Genomic DNA, 17,458 nt, shown 5'->3' on the forward strand with positions numbered 1-17,458 from the left:
ACGGAACCATAAATTGATACGGGATTTAGCATGTAGTGAAGCCTGATGGTGTTATCAGTATTTTTGGTTGCATTTTGGAAGCCCCGAGGAAAACGCAACATAAAAAACGAATCGCCAAAACGCACCATTCAATGAATATGTGGGTATCATGCACTCATTTCTCGCGAAATTAAAAATGCACGAGCTGTCACGAACTGTAGTGGGTATAAAACTGGCCGATTCTTGGTCAACAATGCCATGCCTAACTCTAATTCAGAGAAACCAGGCTATTGGATGTTTGGAAGCTGGAGAGTTTGTCCAAGATGTTGCCTGTCATTTCAACGATAACATAACCACAATTTACCGTCTCCTGCATCGATACAATGCTACACAGACCACAGATGACCTTCCTCGGAGCGGTCGTCCTAGGGTCACCACACCTCAACAAGATCGGCAGATTACCCGTCAACACCAGCGACATCCGTTCCTAACTGCAAGTGAAAGTGCTCGACAGATCATAGGAACACATAATCGACACATTAGCCGGGACACTGTGATCCGACGTCTCTGTTCCAACAACCTCAGATGTCGCCGACCAGCCGTCGTCCTGTTCTCCAACCACAGCATCGACAAGCACGACTTCAGTGGGCACAGGGTCATCGCAATTGGTGTAATCGTGAGTGGAGGCGTGTCATCTTCTCTGATGAAAGTTGCTTTTGTGTCTCCCATGCAGACAGAAGAGTCAGAATTTGGCGGCGGCGAGGTGATCGTTTCGCTAACAGAAACGTTGTGGAAAGGGATCCAGGGGGGGGCCTAGCGTCATGATATGGGCAGGGATTGGACTTAATGCGAGACTTGGAGCGATGTGCTTTCTGAATGTTGGTCAAGGTCGGGGACACGGCATCACTGCTCAGCAGTATGTCGACCAAGTGATCAGACCCCACGTTGTTCCATTTTTTGCACAACATCAACAACACATTTTCCAGCAGGACAACGCTCGTCCACATGTTGCCAGAGCTACCATGGCCTTTCTGCAACAACACAACATCCGTGTTCTACCGTGGCCAGCCCTCAACCATGATCTTGAACCCCATCGAACACTTGTGGGATGAGGTTCAAATGCACCCAGTCCCTACAACTGCCGCTGAACTACGCACAGCTGCTCTGGATGTGTGCAGGAGGGTCCCTAGGGCCATCACAAATCGTCTGATCCACTCAATGTACAGATGTGTGGCAGTGATCAATGCTTATGGTGGTCACACCAGGTATTGACTGACATTTTCTGTATTGACCCGAAACTGTGTAAGCCCTTAACATTTGAAAAAAACAATTATGTCATCTGCCTTTTAATCCATTAAACTGTCTTCAGTCAAATTTTTGTCAATCTTGCCCTATTAGTATTTCTTGTCTTATTGTTGAAAATAAATAACATGTATACTGCATACTTGACTTGCGTTTCTTTTGCGTGTGAGTATATCTTCAGATGAGGTTCATGTGGTGAACTTTTTCCTTTGATGATTTTTGATTTGTATTTTTGATATTTGTTAATGTCTTCATGACTACAAGTTTGACATACTAAAAATTAATTTTGGATGAAGCGTGCTATACAGATCAGTCTAGTGGTGAACTGGTGCCTTTTGATGATTTGGGATGTTGAAAAATATTGAACAGCTACCATCTTCTTCTTCACTGAACTGAAAGTATCCAATAGCAATGAACCAAAAGTAGGGTATAAGTAGCCAAACTCCATTTCGGGGGAATATGTAATCTCCTGATGACTCTTGTTTTAAAATGTATCAACAGTTGGCATAGATGTAGTAGTAGTGGGACCTAACTTATATGTTCCATATATTGCAATGTTTATGAATTTTGAATGGGGACTGAATTGTATTGACTGAACTAGCAGAATCATTTCAGCACCGGTTTCAGAAACATTTATGTTTTACTCGCTGTTAATAACCCCCCCCCCCCCCCCTCGGCCTATGATGTTGGGGGATATAGTCAATGCCTCATCTGTCTGTCCATAATAATTTCTGGAGCACAGCTAAAAAAACGTTCATTATCTTTAAACAAAATTTTGAAATTTTTGTATTTTGTTTTTTCTTGATTTCCATGGAAACAATTGGGACTTAATCTCAAAGGGGTTGGTGGGGTAGGTGTCGTTTCCGGAGCACAACTTCAAAACGGTTAAAGACTTTCATCCAAACCGTGGTACATTATTAACCAAGGGCTGAAGTGGTGCCTTTTGCTCTTTAGGATTTTTTTAAAATTTGATTTTTGCCTGTTACCATGAAAACAAGTTAGGCTTTGCTTAAACAGAGGTAGGTTTTGTTTCTTGAGCACAACTAAAAACCTTTTCACCATTTTTCATCCAAACTTGGTACCTTGATCCATGAAGATCTAGGGTAGAGTAACAAATGTTATATTTGGGATAACACTTTCTGAGTAAAATATAGATTCTCGTACTTTTTTGGATTCAAACCCTCACTGCCAGAGTGCAGCACCTATCGCCAGTCGACAAAGTTAGCGATCTAACATCTAACATATGTAAATTGGCACAGCTCCCATGGCAAAAAGCTTTCTTTGACTTTGACTTTCTTTTTTGTGGATGCCTCAGTGGCTGAGTGGGTTAGATCACTGACTTTGTGTGCCACACTCTGGCAGTGTGGATTCGAATCCCGGACGGGACTCAATCCAAAAAAGTATGAGAATCTGTACTTTACTCAGAAAGTGTTATGCCACTTTCTAAATGGCATTGTGTGTTCATAGGATAGAGTAAGTCTTCAAGCAACCCATGCTTGCTGTAAAAGGCGACTATGCTTGTCGTACGAGGTGACTAACGAGATCGTTAGTCTTGGTTGATGCAAGTTAACCTATCCCAATTGCGTAGATTGATGCTCATGATGTCAATCACTGGATTGTCTGGTCCAGAATCGATTATTTACAGACCGCTGTCATATAGTTTGGATAGTGCTGAGTGTGGCAAACAAAATGGTACATGTATTAATCAGGGGCTGAAGTAGTTCCTCATTTAGTAATTTTTAAAACTTATTTTGTTCCTGTTTTCATAGCAACAAGTTTGACTTTGACTCTATTCATAATGGTATGTTGGTCCAGACCATATCTCAAAAACTAATAGGTATTCTTTCATGCATATTCCAGAGGTAATGGAGTTAACTGACTTTAAAAGTCCAGTTCCCACCCTTGCCGAACGAGGCTGCTGATTTGGAGTTATATTTTGGCTGGACTAACGAGTCTATGCATAATCCAATCAAAATCGCATAACAAAATCAACATCTGGTTTGTAAACTGCTGTGCAGATTTCGGTCGACTGCAGGATTTGAAAAGCATGTGTACCATCAACTTTGCATCAACAGATATTTTCCAAATCTTTTCATGTTTGTAATCAAGGTGCTTACGTTATTTGATGCACTTTGTGAAGTAAGACCTGTATTATTACAATATAAATCTTGATTATCGATCGGCCCTTCTTAACTAGGTGCAGCCATTTTGTTTAAAACAAATGCAGGTGATATCAGAGGTGGAACCTGATTGGTCAGTAGGAGGGCCATAGCTCGTAATAGCCACTGGTGGCGCTACGATTGAACCTAGAAAATCTGGCCTTGATCGGCAAGTGTGGAAACTGGATTATTATAGCCAGTTAACTCCCTTGCCTTGGCAAGATTTCTGACACTATGCACACACAAAGACCAGCTTGTCAAACGGTGCCTTTTGCTACTTAGGGGTGTTTAGAATCTATAACTTTTCATTTCCATGACAACATGTTCATAGTGGTGTGTTTGTCCGGACCATATCTCTAAAACTAATGGGCACTCTTCTTTGAAACTGTGCACACCAGTTTGTCAACAGAAGCCTTTCGCTATTTGTGGATCTTTAGACTATATATTTCTTCTGTTTCCGTGGCAACAAGTTTGATTTTGACTCTGTTCATAGTGGTGTGTACCTGACACAGAAATGCAAAGTTCTGAATCTCAATTCCATGCTATTGTTTTGATAGCTAAAAAACTACTCTGTATACAGACAGACAGATTAGATAGAAATGTTCTTAAAGTTGGACTCAAATTGGACTTAAAGTAAGTCAGATTATTTGTTCTTTCAAATTGTTGAGGCAAGGGAGGCATTTGTCATCTTTGTTTAAAATGATTTGGTACGTGATTGTAGGTTGTTGAACATTGTTTCAGTTATCTTATTATTTATTTTCACATGTGAATGACTTATGGAAGAAAACTTGTCAAATGTTTCATTGCAGTCACTACAAGAATACAGATCCATCTTGTTTTAATTTCTTTCAAATGTAGAACACACTAAGCTAATTAAAACCATTATCAAAAGGGTATTTAAAAAAATGAACATGTGGGAAATGAGTTAGGACCAATGTATGGGAATAGTACACCACCGCTAAACTTGCAGTTGCAGTGAGTATACACCTTATACTGGAGGGTAACTTTCAAACTTAAGTAAAAATTATACCTCTTTAAAGAAGATCTCGTTGTGACACTTCTTCAACAGGTTGAAATATGGTGTGATATAACTTTCAGCATATCTGCCATCTGTCCATCTGTCCGTATTCGGAACAGAACCCCAGAATTGTTGAATGTTTCTTGTTGGAACTTGCTATACACATCAGTCTGGTGGTGAACTGGTGCCTTTTGATGATTTGGGATATTGAAACATACTGAACATTATTTTTTCTTAACTTCACTGAAGGTATCCAATGGCAATGAACCAGAAGTATCTGAGTATCTCTTGACTAAGCATTTTTTAGTGTAAAATATGTAAAACAAATATGGGAAATATTTTAATAAAATATGCAGAACAAATAATGAAAATGTTTTCACCTAATGCTGTTTTTGTGATATGTATATTTGAAAATATATATTGGACATATATTTTTCCAGAGAATTGTACATATACGATGTTTCAGTAATGTCATCTTTTCTTTTCAGTTAAAGGGGAAGAAAAGCACAAGCCTATTCAGTGTCCAGTGTGTCATGAATTCTACAGCAATGAAAGAACTCTTGGCAGGCACATGAGGATTCACAACCTAGTCAGGCCATATAAATGTCCTGTTTGTAAGAAATCATTTGTTCAGAAGATCACCATGAAAGTTCATATGCGTCTGCACTCTGGGGAAAAACCACATCAGTGCATCATTTGTGGCAGATCATTTGCTCAGAAGAGTAATATGGAGACTCATGTCAGAAGACATCTTGGTGTCAGACCATACCAGTGTGATTTGTGCAGCAAGGGTTTTAGTGACAAAGGTAGCTTAGGAGAGCACAAGAAGATCCACACTGGAGAGCAGCCTTATGTCTGCACTGTTTGTGGTAAATCATTTAGTCAAAGAGCAAATATGCGCACACATCTTCACAGACATCGAGCAGAAAAAACATACTCTTGTCTGAAGTGCAAAGAGTCTTTTAATAATAAGGAATGTTTATTGAAACATACTAAAAATCATATAAATACATCAGAGCAAGGAATTGTAACAAGGGAGATTGCAGATCAACATACCCATGCAACACCTTAGAACTTTAATACCTCTGTGCATTGGTGACAGAGAAAAAACATGGAATATTAAACTTCAATTGAACATCAAAGTTGCTGTATCCAGATGTAAGTAAGGGCCATTCCATTTTACTTTATGTCAACTGTCAACTCCTAGTTTAAAATATGAGCTATATTAGCAGCCCTATGAAACAGTAAGGGTTTGTCTGAATTTGGTATATACCTTGTCTTAAATGGTTATCTTTACAGGCATGATTTTAATATTTGCATGTATTTTTACAGACATAAGAACATGAAGTATTGGAAGCATGCCTATCAATGGTCAATGCCGTCTTTGAGGCGATTGTTTAATTCTTGCAAGTTACTGTTGCACCTTGTACAATTCTAAAACTTGGAAATTGCTACCTCGTACAAAATTGCCTTAATGGCCGATCTTTTTGTTCCAAAGGGCAATAACTCTCCTTTTGAAATGATATAAGCGACGATCCAACCTGTTCCCAGATCAATGCGTGCTGCGACAACTAGTGACATGTAGAGACGGAGCCAAGCTGAAGAGTTACCCTGTTGCACCTTCGTTCAAAAACAGTCGTTTATAACTGAATTATTTTAACTAGCAGATATTTTGTAGTGATTATTAGTTTGTAATATCAACATTTGTTGAGTCTTCAACTACAAGACAAATTGTCACTATGGCAGATAGAGGGAAAAACTTCATGAAAAACAGTATATTGCCATGGTATTTTCTACGTCAGAAAACAGTGAGGCATTCTGTCAGTCTAGGTTAACATATTGCATCGATGAAAAAATGCAGACTCATTTTATTTATCAGCCTTTGTGTTATTTCCCACCACAATTCGAAGCATTCAAATCTCAACAAATACTACCATGGACTTCAATTTAATAAAATTAGTGATACGCCTAGATTCTACATTTGCAGCACACAGACATCTTTGACAGGCCCAGACCTTTACCAATGATCTATAAAGTAGGTATACATCCGTGCCTTTACAAATATTTTAAGCAGAAATAACATTCAAAATAATAAAACAACTGATTTTAAATGTTACTTTTTATATCAAAATTAACGTTGCATCTGAATATTTGAATTTGTATTATATTTTAGAAATATGCCAAATGAAAATCTACCATGCATCTATTAAGCACTCAGTTACTCAGTTGCAATATACATATTAGTCACCATGATTTGAAATAAGAGATTTACCCATATTATTCTGCCCCTTATAACATGTGTCCCACCATTAAGTGCTCTGAGTCATCATAGGTGTTGTTTAATTCATTGATCCATCATTTCTTACAGAATTCTGATACTCATGCTCTTAAAATAGTTGTAAATTACAGAGATGTGTCCCAACAAACAACAAATCATACTGACTACCCCACAAAATGAGTATGATACATAAATAGATGTAAATCATAGTTTTATCTTCTTGTTTTAGTAACATTATATTTATTTTAATGTTGACAAACTATTTCCCATACAAACCCACACACTATCCTGCTGTAGCTATGTATCCTGATTTTCATTCAACAGTACTTCAAGACACCTGTTGTATAAAGTATATTTTGTAGATATTATTATCATATAGCAAATATGAATTTAGAAAGTTTATCATCAAATCTTCTGATGGTTAAATAAATGCAAATTGATCCCCACAATCATTCCAGGTAGATAAATGGATTTATTTATGTTATTTGTTTTTGCATATAACAGATTATACTTACATATGTTACAGTCAGTGTCTATAATCAGGCCCCATATGTATATTGACTGATTCACTCAGACAAGGTATATTTTTCCTTAAATTTTCATTCATTTATTATTGCCTGAAAAATAGGACTGGAGTTTAGACAGACTAACTGAAATGAATTAGACTGCATAATTTTAATCTCCTCAATTTAAATTGGATCTATTTTGATCTTATGAAGTAACTTATGTAAGAAATAAAAAATGTTTTCACATTGAAATTGATTGATTCTCCAAACATGAAAGAATACCAGAGTCCTTTTTTTTATGTTACTTTTCTTTATTGGCATAATATTCAGTTCAGAAACAGATGACTGCTAAAAAGTCATGCACGTGTAATCAAATACTAGTACACATGCACAAGTATGCCAAGATATTAAATAAAATAATAAGAGTCATTGTGCAATGCAGATATCTGTTGGTGTGAAGAGAAAAAAGAATAACATTAATAATTTGTTTATGTTGGAATTTGAAACATCAGTTTAGAATAAGGAAACATAAAAAGCAAGGCCTAATGAAGTTAAGAATCAGCTTTATCTGTGTTACAATCATATGATTATTGTCAATGCAAACTGGATGTAGACACTGCAATGTTAATACGGTCAACATTATAGAGATTGAAAATTAGTATGAATATATTGTTTTATTTTAAAAAAATTGTAGTTGGTACAAATACTCTTGAATATGTATTTTAACTATTATATAGGGTCCTCTGTGTCTGCAAATTATTTTTTTCTACTTTGTAAAATTTCAAAAAGGCCAAAATAATATATATTTAAGAATTGACCTTCACTTTTTGTGAGTTCATTGGAGTATGAACCTTCATAGAGTGCAGACCAAACTGTATGAACGTCGGAGCTTATTTAGTTCGTGTGACTTCATGTTTACACTGACAGCCATACAACAACCAGCTATATCGCGTAGTAAAATAGTTCCTCAAAAAGAGAGGTGACAAGGGCGTACGGATGCACAACTTGCCCTTCAGAAACATCTTACGCAGCACATGTGTTCAAATCATATCCTCATTAGATGAGCAAGGTCTGTAAAGAACTACCTCAATAAGTCAGTCACAATGACCGCGTGTTGTAATACATTTACATAAAGTACAAAACGTGAAATGGCCGACACGATAAACGTGACGGGAGAGATTTCCGAAGTTTTTCATGAACCTGTGGCGGTTACATGTGTTAGTCATCATTGATTATCAGGCCGATCATTGAAAGGTGAATAATGATGTGTCAAACGGACACAAAGGTAAGTTTGAGTAAGTTTGAGACCAAGAATAAAGGTTCTAAATGATCAGAAAGAACGCTTATGCATGTTTTCGTGCTAGGGAATTCCCTGGGGTTTCCCCAGGAATGTGGAAGTAGTCCGTCAGTGTTTATGTCATTTCAAGAACACGGTCTCGTGAAAAAAGTATGAACGTCAAATTGTGTCGTTCATACACTTATGAACGTCAATTTTGCGGTCCAATGGAAAAGCAGTATATCGTGTAAACTTCAAATTAAAAATTTATCTTTCATTGATCATATTGAAATATAATCATGGTAGAATTTGGCAACAAACAGCCACCATTCATACATAAAATCCTTTTATACAACATGCATCAATTAACCCTTAAATATCAAAACAGATTTCAGTGATTTCCATTTCTTTTATTTTGAACATTTTATTTTGATATAGAGTTGATGACATAATTTTACATGGCTTGTTTCTCTTACAATTTCTTGAAAACTTTTCTCATTGCTCTCAGTTATATATCTGACAAATACTTACATGTGTTGCTGTCAATATTCACAACATTGAAGCTACGGGCAACTTTGAATAAGGCCTTCACATTTCATGTACCACTGTACAAACTGAAATGCATGCATATGATGTTGCCTACTCGGCGATACTACAACATAGATATAGGAACGTATACAAAATCTACTTTATTTTTAAAAGTGTGATATTCATACATCAAGAGCAACACTTTCAGTACCGATTGCAAAACGTCAAGAAAGCGACCTGGAATGAACGATCAGCAGATCTCACCGCATCGCTTCAAACGCCTATCTTGTGGCTAACTATACAATATAATCAGTCATGATCATCCCTGATTGTATCATTAAATCAAGGAACATTTATTTCCGGACATGGCAATAGATAAATCATTGTTTAGGCGAAAAGATATGCTGTCCACACACAAGTTTGACCGTTGCCGATAGAGGTGAAGGTTATACTAGTTAACTGTCTATAGGCGTCATAGTAACAAGTAGTGCTCATGCGCCGTCAGTTTAAGGTTGGACCGTCCGTGTCAGCGCACCTAGCGGGTTAGTGAAGGAAGATAAATTGAAAAAGATCGCCCATTAACGTCATGGTCTGGAAGTACTGTTGTCAGACTATAAGTGCATGGTGTGTTTTCAGACTTAAATTAATTTTTTGAAACATCATGGTAATTAGGTCAGTATTTTAAAGATGAGCAAGACCAGGCCAAAAATAAAATTTTACCTTATCCTGACTAATACTAATTTTTCCAAAAGGTGGTGGAAACTTCCTGAACTGTGTTCCTGGAGAACAAAAAAAACAGCTCACCTCATGCACCCCTGGCTGGCTCATGCACACTAGAAACACATGACCAAGATGGTGTACTCGTCACTCTATCATTGTTGCATGAACTGAGTGGTTAGGGAAAAAATCCTGAGCTTTTGTAATCCAAGCCGTCCTATCAAAATTAGCTCTTTTTAATTAACATTTTTGCTTGGATTGAATCCTTCTAAGCTCTATTCATCATGGCATAAAATCTTTAATATTTTTAGAATATACCTCTGTATTCAGTATGAAATCATGTAATATATGTGTGCATGCCGTGCGTGTTTCAGAGTGAGATCCTCACCCCATCTGTTCGTCCTACATCCCTCAACACTGCACAGCAACTTACATTGCACAACTTAGACAGCCATGGGAAGCCTCAACCATATTTGATGGACACATCAAAAGTACCCACAAGGTTGTGGTGCAGGACTCAAAAGAACAGATGTTGATGAAATCTGTCCAGATGTACAAAGCAGTCCATGCAGAGGGCACAGTTTAAAAGGAGATTTTGGGTTTTTAGAAGGCCAAGGACAAGTGATCTACCCACGGAGGGATGTCTTCTGCCTTTCGTAGTCCAGCTGCTGCCAAGAATTTAAAGGATCCTGTGCCTACCGATGAAGAAAAGCTGACAAACAACAGAACTTCCACCTCCAGCCATCTGTGTACAGATGTCAACAGTAGGTCGACGGTAGAGAGATACTGGAGGAATTTGGACATCCTGGACAACCCATTCATCATTCAAGAGGGATTACCCACCAATTCTTCCAGAGGAACATCTTCTCACACTTGTCACAAGATCCGGGGAAGGATAGATCTTCAGCAACCCATGCTTGCTGTGAAAGGCCACTATGCTTGTCGAAAAAGGCGACTAACGGGATCTGGTGGTCAGGCTCGCTGACTTGGTTGATGCATGTCATCGTATCCCAATTGCATGTATCTATGTTCATAATCTCCATCAATGGATTGTCTTGTCCAGACTCGATTATTTACAGTCCGCCGTCATATAGCTGGAATATTGCTGAGTGCAGCGTTATACAACAAACCAACCAAACCAAACCAACCAAACCAAACCAACCACAATAAGGAATTCAACAATGAAGATCTGCAGAAATTAGAAAAATTCAGAATGCTCCAGTTATCGCAGCTAAGTAGTTGATACATCAGCAAGATCATTTAGCAAGCATCGATCTTCAAGACACTTACCTTCACATTCCCATACATCCAGCCTCCATGAGATACCTGTGCTTCCTGTATCAGGGGCAACACTTCCAATGGCCTTTGGAATTTCTATGGCCCCATGGTTGTCTACACAAATGCCCAAGCTAATTGTGGCGTTCATGCATAACAAGGGGATCTGCTGCACCTTCTATCTGGAAGATGGAATCCAGGCTTATCAAGGTGTAGAGCTACTCAGACAACAGCTGGACTTCACCTTGAAGTTATTAACCCAACTTGGCTAGTTAATCAACTACCAGAAGTCACACTTTCAATCTTCCTTAGACCTCAAGTTCCTTGGCATCAGATTTCTTACGATGCAGCATCTGATTCAAGTACCAGAAGACCAGTGGGCAACCTGTCAACCAGTGACAAGTACTACTAGGACTACTCACCTCCTCTCAAGCATTGACAGTAAAAGGCAAACTGCAACTACTTTCCATTCAGCCTTTTCTAAGACCATTTCTAGATCTTTCAGACTTCAACTACCACAATGACTGGACGATCAAGTCGAATGTCTGCAGATGAACCTTTTTGAACAAGCCGGAATACATACAGCATTTGTTTCTGGATGCATCCTTACAAGGATGGGGGGCTCACTTCACTTCAGATCTGGCCAAGGATATGGCCAGATGAAGAAAAACTTCTCCACATCAATCATCTAGAGTTAGAGGCAGTCATCCATGCTTTAGCTCATTGGGACCCACAGCTGAAGAACAAGTTCTTGATGATAAGAACAGACAACCCAACTGTTGCGTTCTACATGACTGTCCAAGGAACAACAAGATCTGCAGCCCTTCTGAGGTTAGCCTTTCAACTGTACAATCTGACAGACAAGCCCAACTTAAGGTTAAAGGCAAGACACATCCCAGGAGTGTAAAACATACCAGCAGACATCTTACCCAGACCATCCAAGCCATCAGCAACAGCATGGATGTTACATTCAGAAGCATTCCAGCTAGTGACAAGAGAAGGATGGTCCCCATCAGGGGATCTCTTCCTAACCAGATTCAACGGGCAGATAACAGCATTTGTCCACCAGAACCGGACCCAGAAAGCCTGGGCAATCGACACACTGGCGAAATCATCAGAGGGGCTACACAGATTCACGTTCCCGCCACCAGCACTGATGCCCCTGATATCACAGATGATGATCCACACCTATTACTGCTTTTGGTTGTGACTTATTGGCCGGCAAGAACCTGGTTTCCAGAGCTCATTGCATTGGAAGGGAAACCCACCCTAATCCTCCGAAACTGGCCAGATCTTCTACTACATCCTCACATCAAGCAAGTTCATCAAAAACAGGAACTCTACGAACTTCAGGTATGTAACATATCACATTCAACCTCACTAGAAGAAGATATTCAGCCAGAGCAGCCAAGGCAGTGTCCTTAGCGCTTCCAAGGTCTACAAGAAGTCAAAGTGACAATAAATGAAAGAATTTTGACCAGTTTGCGAGATACAAGGGGTTCACAGCAGCTAAAGCCACTTCCCCACAAGATGCAGATTTCCCATGTCACCTTAGGTGTACTAGGAACCTCAAGGGTTTAACTTTAGGCACCTACCTAGCAGCTAGCAGCTCCGTTATAACAGTGGGAAACAGAATCAAACTCACAGAATTGATTGCCTTACTGAGATCATACAGGCTTAGATGATCAACAGAAGAAATTCAGAGCCCCAGCCTGGGATCTGAATGTGGTACTGAACCACCTCACCAGTGATGGCTAAGAACCTCTACAAAAAGCTGATTTTGAACATCTTACCCAAAAGACATTATTTCTGCTCGCACTAGCCATGGCAGCCATAATGTTAGATATACATGCAATCAGTTTCTCATATACAAGATTCAACAGTGGTGAACATGCATCAGTCCATCTCGGTCTGAGATGGGATTTCATCACCAAGAATCAGCTACCAATCAACCAGACAGACAATTTCACATCCCTTCGCTCTCATCCATCCTGGGATCAGAGGATGGTGAAGATTTGTCACTATGTCCAGTTCAAGCATTATCTATTTTTCTGCAGAGGACAAGCTCCAAAAGACAAGGGTTGAGAAGACTGTTCATTCCATTATCCAGAAACAGTTCAGCAGAAGTCTCCGGAACAACCATCTCCTTCTGGATAAGAGCAGCACCTACAAGGCAGCAGGACTGGAAGCCATATTAACATCCAATTTGCACGAAGTGAGAGTCATTGCATCACGGCAATTTCTCCATCTCGACGATTATGGAAGGCTGTTTCTGGAGATCAGATACTGTCTTTGCTAATCATTGACTTAGAAATTTCTCCACACATCAATTTGGACCATTTGTAGTTGCACAACAACTGACAGTGGATACTAGAAGTTTATTACCTACTCTACACTAGAATCATTTAAAGTCAGCGGGTAAAATTATTTTCCTTAGCAAACTTTGCTAAATCCACTAAATCTATAACATTTATTCCTCTTTTTCACAAGGCACCCTGCATGGATATAAAGAAGATTATCATGTTGCCAGAGTTTAATTGATCAGATCTCGTTATGCACCATGCACACAGGTGGAACCCAGCACCTTGCCCTGGGATTCAAGCAATTACTATGAGTCAGGATAAGGTAAAATATGTGTACTCTCACACTGAAGCACCCACCCAGCTCTCCCATCTTCCCCAGTTTATTGGCTGTTAGGTTAGTTTAACGAGAGGGTGACAAGTACACTGGCTTGGTCAGCTGGTTAAGGTGTGCATGTGCAGGCCAGGGATGTGTTTGGGTGAGCTGTTTTTCTTTCCTCCAGGAACACAGTTCTGGAAGTTTCACCAACCTTTTGAAAAAAAATAGAGACCAGCAAAATTAGTATGAGTCAGGATAAGTATAAATGATATTTTACTCTAAAACATTCATTTATTATTCAGCACCCATTACATATGACGCCTGACTATACAGTTTGGTTCAGTACAGCCTACCAAAGTCAGTTGTGAACTATGGGCCATTTAGGTGTTTGCTGTGGTGAACACCTTTGACAAAAATGGGGTATATTTTGTCATGTATTATTTATTGATAATCCTCAGTAAATATATATACTCTTTTAAAAAAATAAATTTTCAAAAGAAGCCCTCTTCACTGTCAGTTATCCATAATAATTGTATTACCCTCCCTCAACCTTGCACATGTGCAGACAAGAAGTCTTCACTTCTTTCGTGGGGTCAGCAACCCATGCTTGGCGTAAAAGGCTTGTCTCAAGAGGGTGGTCAGGCTCGCTGACTTAGTTGATTGCATGTCATCGATCCCAGACTCAATTATTTACAGACTGCCGTCATATAGCTGGAATATTGCTGAGTGCGACGTTAAACAACAAACAAACAAACAAACTTCTTTCCTGTTTGTTGTTGGTAGTTTTTGCACTTTAATTTATTTAAGTTTTCAATTTTATTGTTTATTAGAAGACAACATTGTCCTGAAAGATAGCAAGAGAATGGTCGTTTTCACATTGTAATAAAGTTTGGTTTTTCAGCTTACATAGTTTACAAGATGATTGTTCTCTTCATCTGCATGAAAGCTGAAGAGGATTAGTTTACCTAGGGTTTGCGTTTGTAATGTGGTAAACATGTTGTGTGACACAAGATGGGGGGTCTCCTCCACTATAATATACATGTCTCCTCCACTATAATGTATGGTGTGTGGGCATTTCAATGCCTTAGGTGACCCACATGTTACCTCTTGGAGTGAGTGAGTATGGTTTTACGCCGCTTTTAGCAGTATTCGAGCAATATCACAGCGGGGGACACCGGAAATGGGCTTCACCCATTGTACCCATGTCGGGAATCGAACCCGGGTCTTTGGCGTGATGAGCGAATGCTTTAACCACTAGGCTACCCGACTGCACCGTTACCTCTAGTCTTGGAAGTGCTGATCTGTTCAATATACAAAGAAAGCATACACCCTATGCCTGATTCTCTCCCATGGAATGATTTTTTTTATATGGTCCTGAAGGAGGGAAGGTAGAAAGTGGCGATTCTTATTATGCTCAGTCCAGTCAGTGGGAACCTTCCAAGGACGCATAAGGACAATCTCAGGGTGACACTCCTCCCCAGACACATGTCCTCCTGAATCTTTTGGTGGCAGAACAGCAGGAGAGCATGCAGGCCTTGCTGGAAAAGTGCCTGGACGCAGGATATGACATACGACCAGGATGGTCTCTGTTGGACCATGAGAGGTTACTTCACCATTGAATTAGTTTCATGGACAGTTATTGGCAATCTCATCCACGGGTGAAAGTCTCTCCAACATTGTGATAGAATGTGGAGTGTATCTTCTCATGTAGTCTAGGATTCCCATGGCCGAGTTGGACAGGATGGACATGTGAGCCAGTTTTATCATTGGAAGACAGGGCATAAGCCATTTCTTACATCTTCCATTGGACGTCTCACATTGATGAATACGTATGAGGATTTACATCATGGCATAGAGTAGCAGGAAGAGACTTGTCACCACAGTCGCCACTGCAGATATCATGGTCAGTTTGGTTCCTGTATGTTCATCTGGTGACCCAGTCAGGTTGAGGACAGGAGACTGTGCTGCAGTGCTCACCATGCTGCACATGGAGCATATGCCAACCATCAACAACTCATTCTCAGATCGGGACTCAGGGCGGGAACCCTACAGGTTCAGATCAACACATGTAACCTGTGACCCAAATATCACGGTTACGAGGACAGTTCTACTAACCCACTCTTGGATCCAGAGTAGAAGGAGGTCTGCAATTCATACACTTGCTGTGGTCAACAATGTCATTTTTGTGGCAGACAATTTCAGTCTGAAGCATAATTATTTGATTCAGTAATTTTCTGGGACAATAAAATCCCAGGTCCCCCACCCCTGAACCTGAATATCAAACCGTCGGTCCCAAAACATTGTTGACACAGCAGAAGCCTGTCCTGGAGGTTGGGGCAGTCATAGATTCTGACTCATTAACTAACCATCCGGTTGTTCCAAACCATATCACCCTGGCCTTAACTATATGGACTACCTAGAAATGAAGGCAATTTTCTACTCTGTCTGGAACTCAACTATCTCCCTCCTCAGTCCTCATATCCATGGACAAGAACCGATTCATCTTCCTGTGCGATGAGATCTCCTACATCAACCCAAGTTGGATATATTTCACAACAATCTACTCATACTTCATCTTGCTGCTTTGAAACTATCTCGTACAAAAATGCAAGACGCCTGTTTCTCTAGATCTGTCTCTACAGCCATGACAAGATCGTGAAAACCTTTTTCAGTTTGTTTGAAAGGTGTATGATTTTTTAATGTGAAGCAGAAAGAGGAAAACCATCTTTTGCCATTACTAAATATACTTGAAATTAGCTTCTAAAGCTCTTGCTATGTCTCCTAACAAGCTGAAAAATCTTGTCCATGAATGGGGCTCTAGCAAGCAGGTGGGGAACATATCAAAACCATGTAGGGTTGAGAAATTAAACAGTTTTCAGAAACATCAAGTCAGACATGCAATTGTTATTTGTTTGTTTGTTTGTTTGTTGTTTAATGCTGCACTCAGCACTATTCCAGCTATATGACGGAGGTCTGTAAATAATTGAGTCTAGACCAGTCAATCCAGTGACTGACATCATGAACATTGATCCACACAATTGGGATACGATGAGATGCATGAATTAAGTCAGTGAGCCTGACCATCCGATCCTCTTATGACAAGCACAGTCACCTTTTACGGCAAGCATTGGTTGCTGGAGATCTATTCAACCCTGGATCTTCACAAGTTCGTGCAATTGTTAAACTGCGTTCAGAAAATAACTTTGTGTCACTTAGACTCTTGAAGAAATACCTTGAAACTTAACATGATATAACTGTTACAAAATATATGCTATGGCAACTTTTGCATACATTTAGATATAAATACAAAAACATTAGTGGTGGAAATTGGACTGTGTTATGTGAACGTTCTGACATCCTTCATCTCCAAAATCATTATCTCCAAACCATCAACAAGAAACGTAAAGAAGGATGTGAGCCTGTTTTCCTAGATGAGACATGAGTAAATGCCTCTCACACAGCTAGATGTCACTGCCTATCCAGTGAGGACTAAGGAGTATTTGAGAAAGTTACCAATGGGAAAAGGTGAAATACTCGTCATTCTCCATGCTGGCTGTGCTAGTCAGGGTTTTCTCCCAGGCTGTGAACTCGTCTTTCAAGTCTAGTCCATGGACAACAGGGACTACCACACCAAAATGAATGGCAAGGTATTTCTGGCGTGGGTGAAAAATAAATTGGTCGCTGCTGTGCCTGCCAAGTGCCTTATTATCAGGGACAATGCACCATATCACAGTATGCAGGATCCAGACAGCAAGGCCCCAACGTCACAAAGGAGATATGGTGACATGGCTGCAACGGATG

The 17,458-nt window shown here is 39.6% G+C and overlaps 1 protein-coding gene across 1 annotated transcript in view; it reads left to right on the forward strand.

Annotated features, from left to right (window-relative positions):
• LOC124126088 (zinc finger protein 567-like) overlaps positions 1-8,364 on the forward strand; it is a 121,592-nt gene extending 113,228 nt beyond the window's left edge. The window contains exon 3 of the mRNA XM_046489513.2: positions 4,947-8,364. Coding sequence (XP_046345469.2) covers positions 4,947-5,530 — 584 coding nt within the window. The 3' untranslated portion in view covers positions 5,531-8,364. The remainder of the gene's footprint in view (positions 1-4,946) is intronic.
• Positions 8,365-17,458: the final 9,094 nt, after the last annotated feature.

The sequence above is a fragment of the Haliotis rufescens genome, unplaced genomic scaffold (assembly GCF_023055435.1).
Source record: "Haliotis rufescens isolate VD_foot unplaced genomic scaffold, xgHalRufe1.0.p SCAF_5, whole genome shotgun sequence".
In the NCBI taxonomy this organism is placed as follows: domain Eukaryota; kingdom Metazoa; phylum Mollusca; class Gastropoda; order Lepetellida; family Haliotidae; genus Haliotis; species Haliotis rufescens.